The sequence below is a fragment of the Ambystoma mexicanum genome, chromosome 4p (genome assembly GCF_040938575.1).
Source record: "Ambystoma mexicanum isolate Mex_15411 chromosome 4p, UKY_AmexF1_1, whole genome shotgun sequence".
Taxonomy (NCBI): Eukaryota; Metazoa; Chordata; class Amphibia; order Caudata; family Ambystomatidae; genus Ambystoma; species Ambystoma mexicanum.
Window position 1 is genome coordinate 35,572,600 of NC_090927.1, and position 14,442 is coordinate 35,587,041.

Sequence of the window (14,442 nt, forward strand, 5' to 3'; positions counted from 1 at the left end):
TAGTGAGGGAGGCAGCAGGGGCAGTGAAGAGGCATCCCAGTGGTTAAGTGAGAAAGCGGGAAGTGGGCTTTTAAGCTTGGTGAGCATGTTTCAGGAAACAGATAAAGATGTCAGGATGGACCAGACAATGTTTCAGGAGTTGCAACTTGGTGACCACCAGAAAACCAAGCATTAGGATCATAAAAGGGTCCACAGCATGGGTAATAGAATGTTGATATTCAAGACCGAGACAGGTCATTCACATGACAGATGGCTCTTCCATCCAATCACTTCATACCAGCACTGGGAATATGAATGTTGATATTCAAGACCGAGACAGGTCTTCACATGACAGATGGCTCTTCCATCCAATCACTTCATACCAGCACTGGGAATATGAATGTTGATATTCAAGACCGAGACAGGTCCTTCACATGACAGATGGCTCTTCCATCCAATCACTTCATACCAGCACGGGGAATATGAATGTTGATATTCAAGACCGAGACAGGTCCTTCACATGACAGATGGCTCTTCCATCCAATCACTTCATACCAGCACGGGGAATATGAATGTTGATATTCAAGACCGAGACAGGTCCTTCACATGACAGACGGCTCTTCCATCCAATCACTTCATACCAGCACGGGGAATATGAATGTTGATATTCAAGACCGGGACAGGTCCTTCACATGACAGACGGCTCTTCCATCAAATCACTTCATACCAGCACTGGGAATATGAATGTTGATATTCAAGACCGAGACAGGTCCTTCACATGACAGATGGCTCTTCCATCCAATCACTTCATACCAGCACTGGGAATATGAATGTTGATATTCAAGACCGAGACAGGTCCTTCACATGACAGATGGCTCTTCCATCCAATCACTTCATACCAGCACGGGGAATATGAATGTTGATATTCAAGACCGAGACAGGTCCTTCACATGACAGACGGCTCTTCCATCCAATCACTTCATACCAGCACGGGGAATATGAATGTTGATATTCAAGACCGGGACAGGTCCTTCACATGACAGATGGCTCTTCCGTCAAATCACTTCATACAATTCAGGGAAATACAAATGTAAGGAAAATGTTTCAAAACAATTTATTTTAGAAGAACATGTTATGTGACAAAACCTATAGGAAGGAATTGCCACACACCACACACTTATCTGTATTGCAAATTTAATTTAAAAACAGACATTTAAAAAAAGAAAAGTTCATTATGAGACACCAGCACACGAGAATAATTGGTTATTTGAAATGGTATACCGAAGGCAGGATGAAAGAAAGTGCCATTGCGGTAATTTGGATGGGACGGTTGACAAGACATTTAATTGAATATCAGCTATAGTGCCCAAGTCAGCAATCAGTGGACGAAAAAAGGTACTTAAATAATTCAAACAAATGCTGCAGGAATTATATATCACCAGAGCACAGTGAATATTGTTATAGTCACAAACAGGTACTTTTCCAAAAACATTTCTATATAATGCAATGGAAAACCTTTGACAACTTCATCTTGCTGATCACTTGAGAGAAGTTCTTCAAAAATAGCATTGAAAGAGTGGCCATTGCACCCTCTCTTCTTTAATGCGCACCCCTATAAGCCTATCACAGGCCAGGGAACGGTCTGCTAATCCCCAGTGGCCCAGTAAAAGGGAGGCTATAGTGGTTGAATGTTTTCATTATCATGGAGGGAGAAGGGGCCAAAAGTAGCTGAATTTTCTGTAAAAGGCCAAATACTGCAGATTTCACGGCAAAGAGATTCCAGACAAGGTACGTTTTCTGGAAATTCAGATTACAGTTTTACATGCGCAGCACAAGTGGAGATTCCAGGTTTATGAAATTGCAAGAGTACCAGGCAAGATTTTGAAGTTGCATTATTTTACTTCTATTTTGGAAGCTGCAAGTATAACAAGAAAGTTGCACCTAGTAATTCCTCTTTAGATTAGGCCGTTACAATTGTATAACTGCTTACAGTGGCACGACACTGCTGGTAGCACTGATCTGAAAATATCCAAGGTGCCGGCGGGCTATTGGTCGGTTTTCTATTATTTTGGATCGAAGTATTGTTCATTGTTTTGGGAATATCCGCCTGTTTTTAGGGAATAAATGTGGCCAGTTTGCAAGATTATTATAGAGATGGCATAACAAACTCGCTTTTAATCTTTTATCTTTAGGGCGCTTATTTAGCCCATGTTCTCGGGCCCCAAATACCTAAGTGACTACCAATGTTGTGCTAAGTGTTTTTTGGTACTAAAGTAGTAGGACTGTGCCTCTGAGCAGCTGACGAGATTCTATGTGTATTGATTTAGCAGCCATGTTTTCAGGCATTTTCAATCATTCCTGCCATCATTCATTTGCTTAAGGCCCTCAGGCAGTGTTTCTTAGGATGGCTCCTTGCAACGGAAGGCAGGGTCTCCCATTCTAACATTCCATGAGTGATGCATTTCAAAGACCAGTGCTTCCGACAATCACAACCAGCATTTTGTGTAATAGGCTCTCTATGCAATACACAGCGATTTACTGCCAATGAGAACTGAAGAGCTGGCCTTCATGATTTTGGTCAATAGCCATGAATCCCATCTCAATTATATATTTATTTTAAACCTCCATGCTTACTGATGTTTTTTATTTAGAAATGGTGCGTGCAGATAAGGTTTCTCACTGGTCTGTGTTCCAAGGTGGAAAAAGATGCTCCTTCTAACTGAACCGTTTCCCAGAGTCAGTGCACGCACAAGGTTTCACACCTGTATGTGTTCTCTGGTGCTTAATGGGTAATCCCTGCTAACAGAAGCTATTCCTACTTTCAGTGCATGGAAGAGGTTTCTCACCCATATGTGTTCTCAGGTGGTTAATAAGAGTTCTCTTCTGACTGTATCTTTTCCCGCAGTTAGTGCACAGATGGGGTTTCAGACCTGTATGTGTTCTCTGATGATCAATAAGATTGCTCCTATGACTGCATCTTTTCCCGCAGTCAGGGCACTGATAAGGTTTCTCACCTGTATGTGTTCTCAGGTGCTGAATAAGACATTCCTTCCTATTGAACTTTTTCCCACATTCAGTGCACTCATAAGGTTTCTCACCTGTATGTGTTCTCAGGTGCTTAATTAGAGATCCTGCCTCGCTGAAGCTTTTCAAACATTCAGAGCACTGATGAGGTTTCTCACCTGTATGTGTTCTCAGATGACGGATAAGATGTCCCTTTTCATTGAAGCCTTTCCCACATTCAGTGCAGAGATGAGGTTTCTCATGAGGCTTCTGATCTGTATGCGTTATCCTGTGGCAAATAAGACTGATTTTCTGAATGAACCTTTTCCCGCAGTCAGTGCACTGATGAGGTTTCTCGCCTGTATGTGTTCGCAGGTGATTAATAAGACACTCCTTTCTTATAAATCCTCTCCCACATTCAGTGCACTGATGAGGTTTCTCACCTGTATGTGTTCTCAGATGGTCAATAAGACTACTCTTCTGAATGTACCTTTTTCCGCATTCCGTGCACTGATGAGGTTTCTCACCTGTATGTGTTCTCAGGTGCTTATTAAGCTGTTCCTTTACACAGAAGCTTTTTCCACATTCTGTGCACTGATGAGGTTTCTCACCTGTATGTGTTCTAAGATGGTTCATAAAACTTGTCTTGTGACTGAAGCTTTTCCCACAGTCGGTGCACTGATGAGGTTTTTCACCTGTATGTGTTCTAAGGTGAAAAATAAGATTTACCTTCTGACTGAAGCTTTTCCCGCAATCAGTGCACTGATGAGGTTTCTCACCTGTATGTGTTCTCAGGTGGTAAATAAGATGCGTCTTTTGACTGAAGCATTTCCCACATTCTGTGCATTGATGAGGCTTCTCACCTGTATGTGTTCTCTGGTGGGCAATAAGATTGCCTGTGTAATTGTATCTTTTTCCACATTCAGTGCACTGATGAGGTTTCTCACCTGTATGTGTTCTTAGGTGGTAAATGAGATGTATTTTCTGACTGAAGCTTTTCCCACATTCTGTGCACTGGGGATTCTCACCCGTATGTGTTTTCTGGTGGTCAGTAAGATTTCTCTTATGATGGTACCGTTTCCCGCATTCAGAGCACTGATGAGGCTTTTCACTAGTATGTATGTCCTGATGCATAATAAGAGGTTCCTTTCCATTGAACATGTTCCCACATTTAGTGCACAGGCAAGGTTTCTCATCTGTATTTGTTCTCTGGTGTTGAGTAAGACTGTGTGATTACCCGCATTCAAAGCACAAATTAGGAGGTTTCTCATCCGTATTTCTTCACCAGTGGTAAACAAGACTGGTTCCTACTGAACGTTTCAGCACACTCACTGCATGGACACTAATTGCCCACTCGTATTTGCAGGTGATTAACAAACTCCTTTGAGTAAAGTACCTGTTTATGCAGAACATACACACGCAATGCTGCATGTGTTCTATCATGAACAGTAGGCGATTCTTACAGAAAGGAATAAACTGTTAGTCTACCATTCTATCCATTTATCTTTATCTGTGTTGCAGGTTGCTGGGTGTTTGGGAGAAACCCCTTAAGTATTCAGTAGGCATCATCAATCTCAGGTCCTTGCTACTCTAAGAATCCAAAAGGTTCCTTGACTTGCATCCTTCGGAGATGTCCAGAAAGTACATATTTGATCAGTGAAGTGTTGAGCTGTATTAGTCCATCAGAGAAATTAACTGATTTGCTGCTGTTGCATTTTCCTGGGATAAATCACCTATAGATTCACAAAAGGAGATTCACATTAATAATAATAATAATAATACATGTAAAAAATCACTGGCATAACATTTAAAATACAGAGGGTTCTCAGTACTAGTGATGTGCTCTGGGCAACTGATTTCATGTAGTTACTACTAGGAACTGTCTAAATGGGGTTAAAGATGAAATGCCACAATGAGAAAACATAATGCAGCAGTGACACAGCAGATGTGACAGGCAGCTGGAATATTGCGTTCTCTTTATAGTTACCCCCTACTTTTAGTAAGGAAGATCCTTCTACAGAATAACAAATGTTAATGTCTAAAAGAAGATAGAAGAAAAAACGTGTAAAGGGGATACTGTTGGGATGAAATTCCAACACCCAAAACATGCAAGGAAGTACAGATTAAGGAAATCCTTATAGAATGGACAATAGACCTATTGAAAAGCCAGTGGCCTAAGTTACAGGTACATATATGTGAGTAGCAAGGGCAAGATGTACGTGTCTGAGAGCATTCCATGAAGAAATGTAGGGCAGCAACATATAGTAGAAACACATATTGAGAGAATAGCCCATGTGACATAATGCAGTAGGCAAATATTGTGCAGTGGTGCCTTAGGTTTGCACACACGTAAAAGCAAAGAAAAGTGCAAAGGACACCACAAGTAGTGGAAAAGCTTTCTTTTAGTAATGTCACGGGTAGTGGCTGCACAGTACACATCTCTTTTTACCAGCCAATAATTGCATAAGCATTTAGATTGCACATACAGAAATATAGGCCCCAACATGGAAGCAACTTCCTGGGCCATTTAGAATGATTAGGCCACAGAAGCACATGGTCTTTCCCTCACAATAAAAGACACTTAATTCATGTTCCTGTTAGACGGTGCACGAACAAGGTCAGTGCCCTGGCAAGACAGGGTGCACAGCTGAGAAGGCATTGCTCAGGAAGGAAGGGCACAGCGAGTTCTCAAGCCTCGAGCGGGGAACAATAATACAATTAAATGCTGCAACTGAAAGCACAAGTCTAGGCAGGTGAAGGACACAGGTTGGTGAGAACACAGTAATGCTGAATTAGGGCCCGGAAGAACAGATCTGATTATGAATACACTGCCCCTTGCGGGAAATGGTCACTTAGAATGAAGCTTCAGGCAGGTAGTTGAGAACATGATTAGCCAATTAACAGTGGAACTTGGAAACATGATTGCAGAAGGAAACAAGTATGTGAAAGGAAGGGGGTGAAATAATAGGGTATGAAGAGGTGGGGAGAGAAACACTCCTGTTCCCCACCCAATTAATGCTGTCCAGAAAATCCAAAGCAATCTAAAAGCACACACACATCCAGGAACCCAATCCCCGAGCAAGCCGTGTTGGGTGGTGCTTATCATGATGTCATTGATTCCCATGGGAAGAAAGATGGTGCAACATGTGTCCAGGGAGAAGTCGCAAATCAAACTGTTAGGAGTGCAGTTGTAAGGATGGGAACCATCAGGGGATGCCAGTAACACTGGTCGCACGGGAAAAGGATGAGGTTTCATGTCTTAAACGGCACACTGTCAGCACCTCACTGGGATTGGGCGACCATAAGGGGTGAAGCACAGCATGAGACACCACAACCAATGGAGAAGGGGTTGCGAGTAACACATTGTATCACCAGGGACAACCAATGAAATGTGGGACATCCTATTATTTGGACATTAGGTCATGATTAGAGGAATGGTACTGGTCTGGTCGTGAGGGTAAGCCAATAGGACACATTAATGTATAGACTTATGTAGGGGATTTCAATTGTGAACAGGATTTACATGTGGACGAAATAATGTCAAAATCATGTCATATCTTCTTCTCTATATATACTGCCATTTAATGATGATGTGTTGAATGAAGATTTTCTTTTATTACCGGTCGAAACTGCATGCAATAAACCTTTGTCATTCTTGCAACCTTGTGCACTCGTCTTTGCTCCTTGGATTGATTTTGTATTCATTGCGGGTTTCGGGCCTACATTACAATACATGCATGTTCTACCCTCATATTCATTTGGCAAGCCCCGACTAGTATATGAAAGCTCCACGATTCCGTATACGAATGGTAAGGGGATGCACTTCACTCCAGGTCAGCCGATTGTTATCAATTGATCGTCTGACCAGGCTAATTGGTCGCCCATGATTACCTTTGGGCAAATGCATAGAGTCCCTGTCACCAGATATTAATATTGAAGAGACAAGGGCCCTCATTACAAGTCAGGCGGTGGACCATGGTGCTATTAGCACCATGGTCCATGCCGGATTCCGCCGTGGTGGATGGCGGAATTACCGCCCCATTCCAAGGTGAGTGGGGCGGTAAATCCCCAATCCCCATTTACCCTTCCCCATTCCCATTTTTGCCCCATAGGGCATAATGGGGATGGGGAAGGCGCTAATTACGGCACCGTAAATTACGGTGCTGTAATTAGCACCAAGGTCGCTTAGCGCCTTGGACTTTAACGCCTGCAAAACCCTGGTTCCCAACCCTGGGAGCGGACAAGCGAAGGAGGATAACCTGTGAAGGGGGTCCTCAGGCAGAGGGGGGAGAGACACTCACTGGAGATATGTGGAATTCCCTGCCTTTTCCTATCCCAATTCCCACCTGGGATAACAACCACTTCACCTCCCCTGATTTTCCTCCATTACACTTATGCACATCCACTAAGACGAAGAAGAGCAAACTAGGAAGTATGAGGATTACCCACATGACTACCCAAGAGCCATGTCACGTTAATGAGGCCAGGCAGGATCAGGCACATCTCCCTAAATCTCCTCAACAGACTTTCATTAACTCAAAGTACCATCCGGCTAGGGATCAAAGGTGGAGCGCACGGACAAACTACGAGCGAGGCGAGGCGCAAGAAGGAGCAGCTCAGCCAGGGTTGTGTGGAGCCAGGCTACGAAAGACAGAAGGCAGAGGGGCTGTTCGACTACAAGGGATCGAAAATTAGGAAGCCAGGCGAGAGATCCATATTGCAAAAGAGCCTAACAGGTTCACTGAGAGAAATCGACAAACTGAAGCGAAGTCCTTTGAATTACATGGGATATGCCAGCTCCCCTACCGCGACAGCCGGACGGTTGCGGAGGAAACGAAGAGCCGATGGTGGAGGCCCAACCATAAAGAGAAATACAAAGAGATGTTATACCATACATAACTCAATTCAGTCATTTCACCAGTGACTCCATTAAAATACCTGTCTCAGACTGGGTCAAAACTCTTGGTATCTACTTGGATTCCAACCTCTCCATGGACAGACAAGTCAACGCAATAGCCTCCTCAGCTGCGTACCACGCCAAACTGATCAACGCAGTCAGACCCTTCCTCTCCAAAGAGAATTGCACAAACATAGCCAGAGCAATCACCGGCTCCAGGCTAGATTACTGCAATGTACTCTTCCTAGGAACCTCCAACAAAAACCTGGAAAGGTTACAAATCGTACAGAACAGTGCCCTCCGCGCTGCCCAAGGTATTGCGAAAAGAGAACACATCTCTGAGGCCAGAAAATTAGCCCACTGGCTACCAATAAAGGAAAGAATCATCTTCAAAGCTCCGACACTGACCCATAAGTGCATCCACCTCACCGCCCCGGTCTACCTCTCACAAAGATTCTACCCCGTCTCCTCCTCAAGGCCAACCAGGTCACCATATACCAACATGCTCTGTGTGCCACTAGTAAAAAGAGCCAGAGCAGGAGGATCCAGGTTCCCTTATCTCGCACCCAAACACTGGAATGCCCTACCTCCCACAATCCGAGTTAAGCCCTCCCTCATTGCCTTCCAGAAAGCTATGAAAACCATCCTCTTCACATAAGGTCTCTCGCAGCACCATGTTCGCCAATAAACTGCCTGTAATGTAATAACCAGAGATGCATGAGCTGTAATGACTAATCTGTCTGTAGCAATCATAATGTGCCAACGACTGCTACCAATCCTGTACCCGCTGTAACTAAGTCCCTGCAAGTAACAGCGCCACGATGTCCCTGGGCTGTCTGCGCGCTATATAAATATAAATAAATAAATAAATAAAATAAATAACCGGTGAGCCCTTGGAAGTAGCGAAAGCCTGGTATGTGAAAGGCGCTTGAGATAACACTAACAAGGAAGGTTACGCATATGAAAAAATAGCGCAAAGAGAAAGAAACGGTTGTTATGAAGTCATATAAGTTAACCGCGCATACAAATAAAATGAAGCGCAAAGCAGAAAGTATCTCCCAGCGAAGGGAACTGTTTATGAATCAGAGAATGAATGCGAAGAAAGTACATCAAGGCAAAAGATTGCCAGGAAGTGAACTGTGGTCCTGAGAAGCTTGTTAAGCATTCTATGAACTGTGTGAGCGTAAGAAACCTAAAGCTAAGCAAAAGATTGCGAGAAAGGAAGAACTATGATAACCAAGAGACCTTGCAGGGGACAGGCTGGAGCCCGACCGAGGGAAGCCTGTAAGGAAAGTGAAGCGGCCGAAGCGGTCATGCAGAGGTCTAGCCAAATCCTCTGCAGTTATGAAAGTCTTCGGCTAATGTAAACAGTGACATTGTATATGTACACAACCTTGGGGAAGGGAACCCCATGAGAAGAAGGAAGTTTATAGTGGACCTGATGTGGTTAAAGTGGTCATGCCAGGGTCTAGCCAAATTCTCTGCAGTTTTGAAAGTTTTCGGCTAATTTGAATTGTGATAATAAAATTGTGCCTAAGCTTGGGGAAGGGAACCCCAAGGAAAAGGAGGAAAGTCTCATTGTGAACTATGATTTACAGACTGTGATAATTGAACCAGGGACAGATTCAAGTCTGAGTGAGGGAAGTCTGATTGAGAAGTTAAGAGGAGACTGGACTTGGGTGAAGGAAACCCAAGGGATCTCCAGGAACTGTGTATTGTGGGAAGATCAGACACTTACTACAAAAGCCATAGCTGTAAACCAAAATGGGGCCCTCTCAAGGAACTGTGTCGCCCACCTATACTCACATATCTCAAGAAGCCATTCTGCTCTCTCCCTCTCTCTCTCTCTCTCTCTCCCTCTCCTCTTCTCCCTCCCTCCCTCTCTCTCTCTCTACCCCTCTGCCTCTCTCCCCGTCTCCCTCTCTCACCCCCTCTTTCTCCTGTCCTCTCCCTACCCCTTCTCTCTCCCCCCTCTTTTCTCTACCTCCTTTCTTTCTCCCCATCTCTCCCCATCTCTCCCCCCTTCTCTCTCCCCCCTTCTCTCTCCTCCTGCTCTCTCCCCCTCCTCTCTCCTCCCTCTTTCCGTCCCCCTCCGTCCCTCTATCCAGGCCATACCTGCACTCAGGGACAGCTAGCAGGAGTCGGGGAACATTTTGGTGCAATAAAATGGCCACCCCTGCCCCTTACGTGGAAGCATCAGCATGGTGCTGGTTGGAATAATCCCTAGAAAGTAATACAATCCGGCCTCAAAAATTGGGTCTCCTGAAAAACTTCTACCTCGGTGTGTTCAAGGCGAATTGCCATCTGGAAACGAAAACTCTTTTGCAGGGTATTAAGACCGCACACATTTAAACGGTATCCTGTGATAAAGTTGCCTGGGAAAAGGTCACCAGGGCGCGCCATTTCCACAAATTTGCACTTCCACGAAAATCAAACACTTTCTCTAAATATTCTAACGCTGGTGTTAGAATAGTAATTAATTCCTGCCTGTTATAACCAGATTTGTGATAATGAACACAACAGATACAGAAGGAATGTCTAAGGTTCACTTAAAGGATACAGACTGGTAGTTGCAAAGGATACACTCAATGTCTTCTCCCATCTACTGTTGTCAGAAGTAGAAAGTAGTGTCTCAAGAGAAACCTTCTAACTAATGTCACTCTCTGACTAGTAAAACCCACAGTCAAAGAGAGCCATTAGTGAGAAGGGCAGGACTGGACCAAGACTCACCAGGCTGTCGATAGAGAGTGGACTAATTAGAAGACTATTGTTACAAAAGGACAGTAAGAACCTATGTTAATTACACTAACCTGGATGTACAACCACAGGTAGGTCCCAACAATGTCCGAAATAATCCAAAGAGAAAACAACGACAAGGAAAGGGTAGTGAGGAATCTAACCTGGGCGGAACGAGGGCCGCACTAGAGTCGGGTTGGTGCACACAGGTAAGCGTCCAAAGTTCTGTGCACTTTGTAGTAGGAGGAAAAGACAATCTTGATCCAGGAAGACAAACCCTTTACAATAGTTGAAGGTCCAGTTCAGTCCTGATCAGGAGTGAGTACGGAGATTGTCAGACTAAACTCTCCTGCAAGTAGGATGGGATTTAGCAGAGGAAGTATATCCAGAAGGGAAATAATAGTCTATGGAAAATGACAATGAGTAATGAGGTTAAAGGCATGGTCTAGTAAAAATGTTTATTGTCCCTACAGGTCGGCCATGTTTTTTTAAGCCTAAGTGGCTCGATTTTCGAAAACTTTCCTATGGACCTTACCCGAGTTTTCGTCCATTAAACGCATGCGAAAACAAGCACCAGGGAGCCGCCATTTTCTGATAATCCTATCTTTTCCGCGATCGCCCTGGCTGACCTGCTTTTGCGGCACTAAATCAATTCCCCCGCCCCTGACATTATCAAAACATTCATATTCCCCGCCTCTCTCCGTGACGTTACTGTGCTGCGTAGGCAAACACGCCCAGTCGTCTTCTGCGCGACTCCACACAGAACCCGGAAACCAACACAGATCAACTCACAACACAGCGCGCCACAATTCGGAATATGAAACTGTACTTTAAAATGAAACAGCAACACGGTACATTGGTAAAGTACATTTATTTGACATTAAATGTTTAGAGAATATTCAGCAATTGCCATATGAACTCTGAAAGCCATTTATTTTCTTTTATCTGTATCCGCAATAACTGTTCCGTTTCATCTTGAGTCACGCGCTGTTCCTTTATGGTACACAGGGTGTTCATTTTCGTAAAAAGAATCACTTTGGAAGCACAGTGAACAACAAGGCTGTTCCATCAAGTAGGCACTAGGCCAGCGTAAAGGTTGATATGTTGCTTCTAGCCACTAGTACAGCGTAAGGGCATGTGGGCCCTTGGCGATCGTCCCATAATATGGTGATCGTGCTCCAGTTGTTGACACAAAGCTGCAGGTGTCTGCTGAAGAATCCATCCGCCGGTGTCTCAAACAGATGGCAGTGGCAGAATGGGATCAAATACCTGTTATGAAAACAAAAAAATTATAATTAGTCTCGCTAGCCAAACTTCATTAATATTACTCATTTCATTTATTACGGCCGATCAGAAACTATTTGCTTGCAAGGATAGTTCAATGGAGTATGTAACGAAAAGTAACGAGATAAATCGAGGCCAACACACAATGATAAACGACAGTTAGTCTACATGCGTGAGGAATGATATGATATATGATATGGCATTTGTAACGCGCCTAGACTCAAGTGTTTCTAGGCGTGACGAGGCAGGTGGGGAACAAGGGCAGACAGACAACGATCCTTCTAGGCCAGGTGTCTTTCTGATCGTGCATGGGGAAGGGCTGTACATGGTTAGTTGAATACAAATTAAATAATAGGGCCAGCTGGTGGCAAGTGCAAGGTAAATGCCGGGAGAAGGGGCTGAAGGATACAGAGACAGTCCCGTAGTGCAGGTAGGCAGTGCAGGGAAAAGTGGCTGGGCCAAGGACTGAGATCGGTGAGACCAGTGGACCTGCATGCCCATGTGCCCACTACGAACATGTTTTACTTGCTTTTCCTAGCTCTTCATTCATTCATTTATTCATGCATCCATTCATTAAATCTTCATTCCAGTATAAAAGCGTGTAAAGATTTACTTACATTATATTTGAAATTTCCATTGTGTCTCTTCGTAATGCAGTCTGTAAAACGGACCGTGCTCTTGACAATGATTTTTCGTATACTGAACTAAAATGAAACTCGGTCTAGTTTCTGAATTTTCTGCCTTATCGTCTCTTACGTTATTGCACACTCCCTTCAAATGTAGTTCTTTCGGCATGGTCCCTGTCTCAAGGTCAAAAAACAATAGACCCTTATACTTCCAGTGCGACTTGTGGGCCTCATCTGGGCGCTGTCCTTCGCATTCTTTATTTGCAACATCACGTAGTATAGGCATCTGTGAGAACTTGAAGTTTAGAATCCGTCTATGAAGTGCACCTCAATGTGCAAACGCGAACTGGCTTCTCTCCCAAATGCCACGGCCCGCTTGGCTGGCGCGTTCTAAGTGCCCCAATTTTGTCCCCGTTGTCTGTGAGCTTTGCAGCCCAAATTGAGACATTTAATTTTTGGTGGAAGGTCAGGGAAAGTATAAAGTACCACAGGAGTTGAGTTAAAAGTGAGATTTATTGTTTGTTTGTTTGTTTTATTATTTGCAATACGCAAGCCTCCCCTCCGTTAACAGTGCGCAGAATTTACATTTACATGAGATGAGACATGAGAAAAATATATACATACACATATGTGAGGTGAATAGAGAGAATTCAAAGATGACACCCAGCTCGTTCGCCACCCATGATGGTGAAGGTAGGGGCTAGGTTTACAGGTACACTGTACAATAACATTTATTTACAAAAAGACAATCGTATTGCAATTATTTAAACCAGGATTTGTACTTCTCAATCAGCTGTGCTTTGGGTGGGCATGGCACAGTCGCAATGTTCGGTGGCAATGGATCACTGCTCTGCATAGAAACGTCCATAATTCCATATCTGTGCTTCTCTAACACAGCAACAATAAGGCCTTTCACAAAGTCGAACTGCATTTCATCATAGACTGGTTTGATCACCCATTGCTTACTTCGTTTTGAAAACACCTTAGTGTAGCGAGGCATCCTTACTTTACCCCTAGTCCTAGATTGTTCACGTCTGACATTGCTGTTATGGGCCAAGACCGCTAGTAGAGTGCGATGTTTCATGACCCGAAAGCTAAAATGCAAGCGCTTTGGCCTGTACTTTAGGCACATATTGTGGAACACCTCCAAATCTCCTGTGTGACAGAATTCTGTCAGTCCTCTCAAATCTCTTGATAGAGTTTTGTCGAAAACAATCTTCTCAATGGCTTTGTGTGTCGGTGAAGATGGAATCAACCACTTCTTCTTCCGTGCCTCCTCTGGGGACAAAGGGCCATGTTCACATTGGTGTAAATGTTCATTTGCTGTCCAGCGGTGAACGTTGGTACAGTGGTACATCAGTGACCACCATTTTTCAAGTAGTATTTCCATTGACCCCTCACAAGTTTTTGAGCTCCACCAAAGATGGTTGGTGATAGAATGTGACCACTGCAAAATACTTTCAAAACCTTTTTTTTTCCCTGCAGCCGAGATTTCCTTATTGATTGATTTAGCAAGATGCCATACGTCTAATTGATGATTAATATGTGGGAACTGCTCTCTCATTGTCTTAGCAATTGAAACGTGTCTGTCCGTGGCTATGAGGTCGATGTGCATTCCCCTCGATTGTAGATATTCCACTGATTTTATAAATCCTAGTTTCTCCATGGCCACTGACGATGTACATTGTGTTACCTGCACGACCACCGAACTCACAATTTTCTTACTATCCATGTCCTGAAAGTGGTAGGTGCAGTACTTGGCAGAAAATCCAGGGCTGTCGCACTGTCCATCGTGTAACGCTCACCTGATTCCCGTAGAGGCGCCGGTCTTGACTGGGCGTATACCGTATCTTCAAAGGTGATGTGTAACACACGGCTGGCTCTTTGGGCTGGACCTCAGTGCACTGTATGTCTGAC

The 14,442-nt window shown here is 44.0% G+C and overlaps 1 protein-coding gene across 2 annotated transcripts in view; it reads right to left on the bottom strand.

Moving 5' to 3' along the window:
• Positions 1 to 1,070: 1,070 nt before the first annotated feature.
• The window catches only part of LOC138452933 (zinc finger protein 84-like), a 396,288-nt gene continuing 382,916 nt past the window's right edge, over positions 1,071 to 14,442 (bottom strand). For both annotated transcript variants that reach the window (XM_069605294.1, XM_069605295.1), the window contains exon 3: positions 1,071 to 4,715. In XM_069605294.1, the coding sequence (XP_069461395.1) occupies positions 2,779 to 4,143 (1,365 nt within the window). In that variant the 5' untranslated portion in view covers positions 4,144 to 4,715 and the 3' untranslated portion in view covers positions 1,071 to 2,778. The remainder of the gene's footprint in view (positions 4,716 to 14,442) is intronic.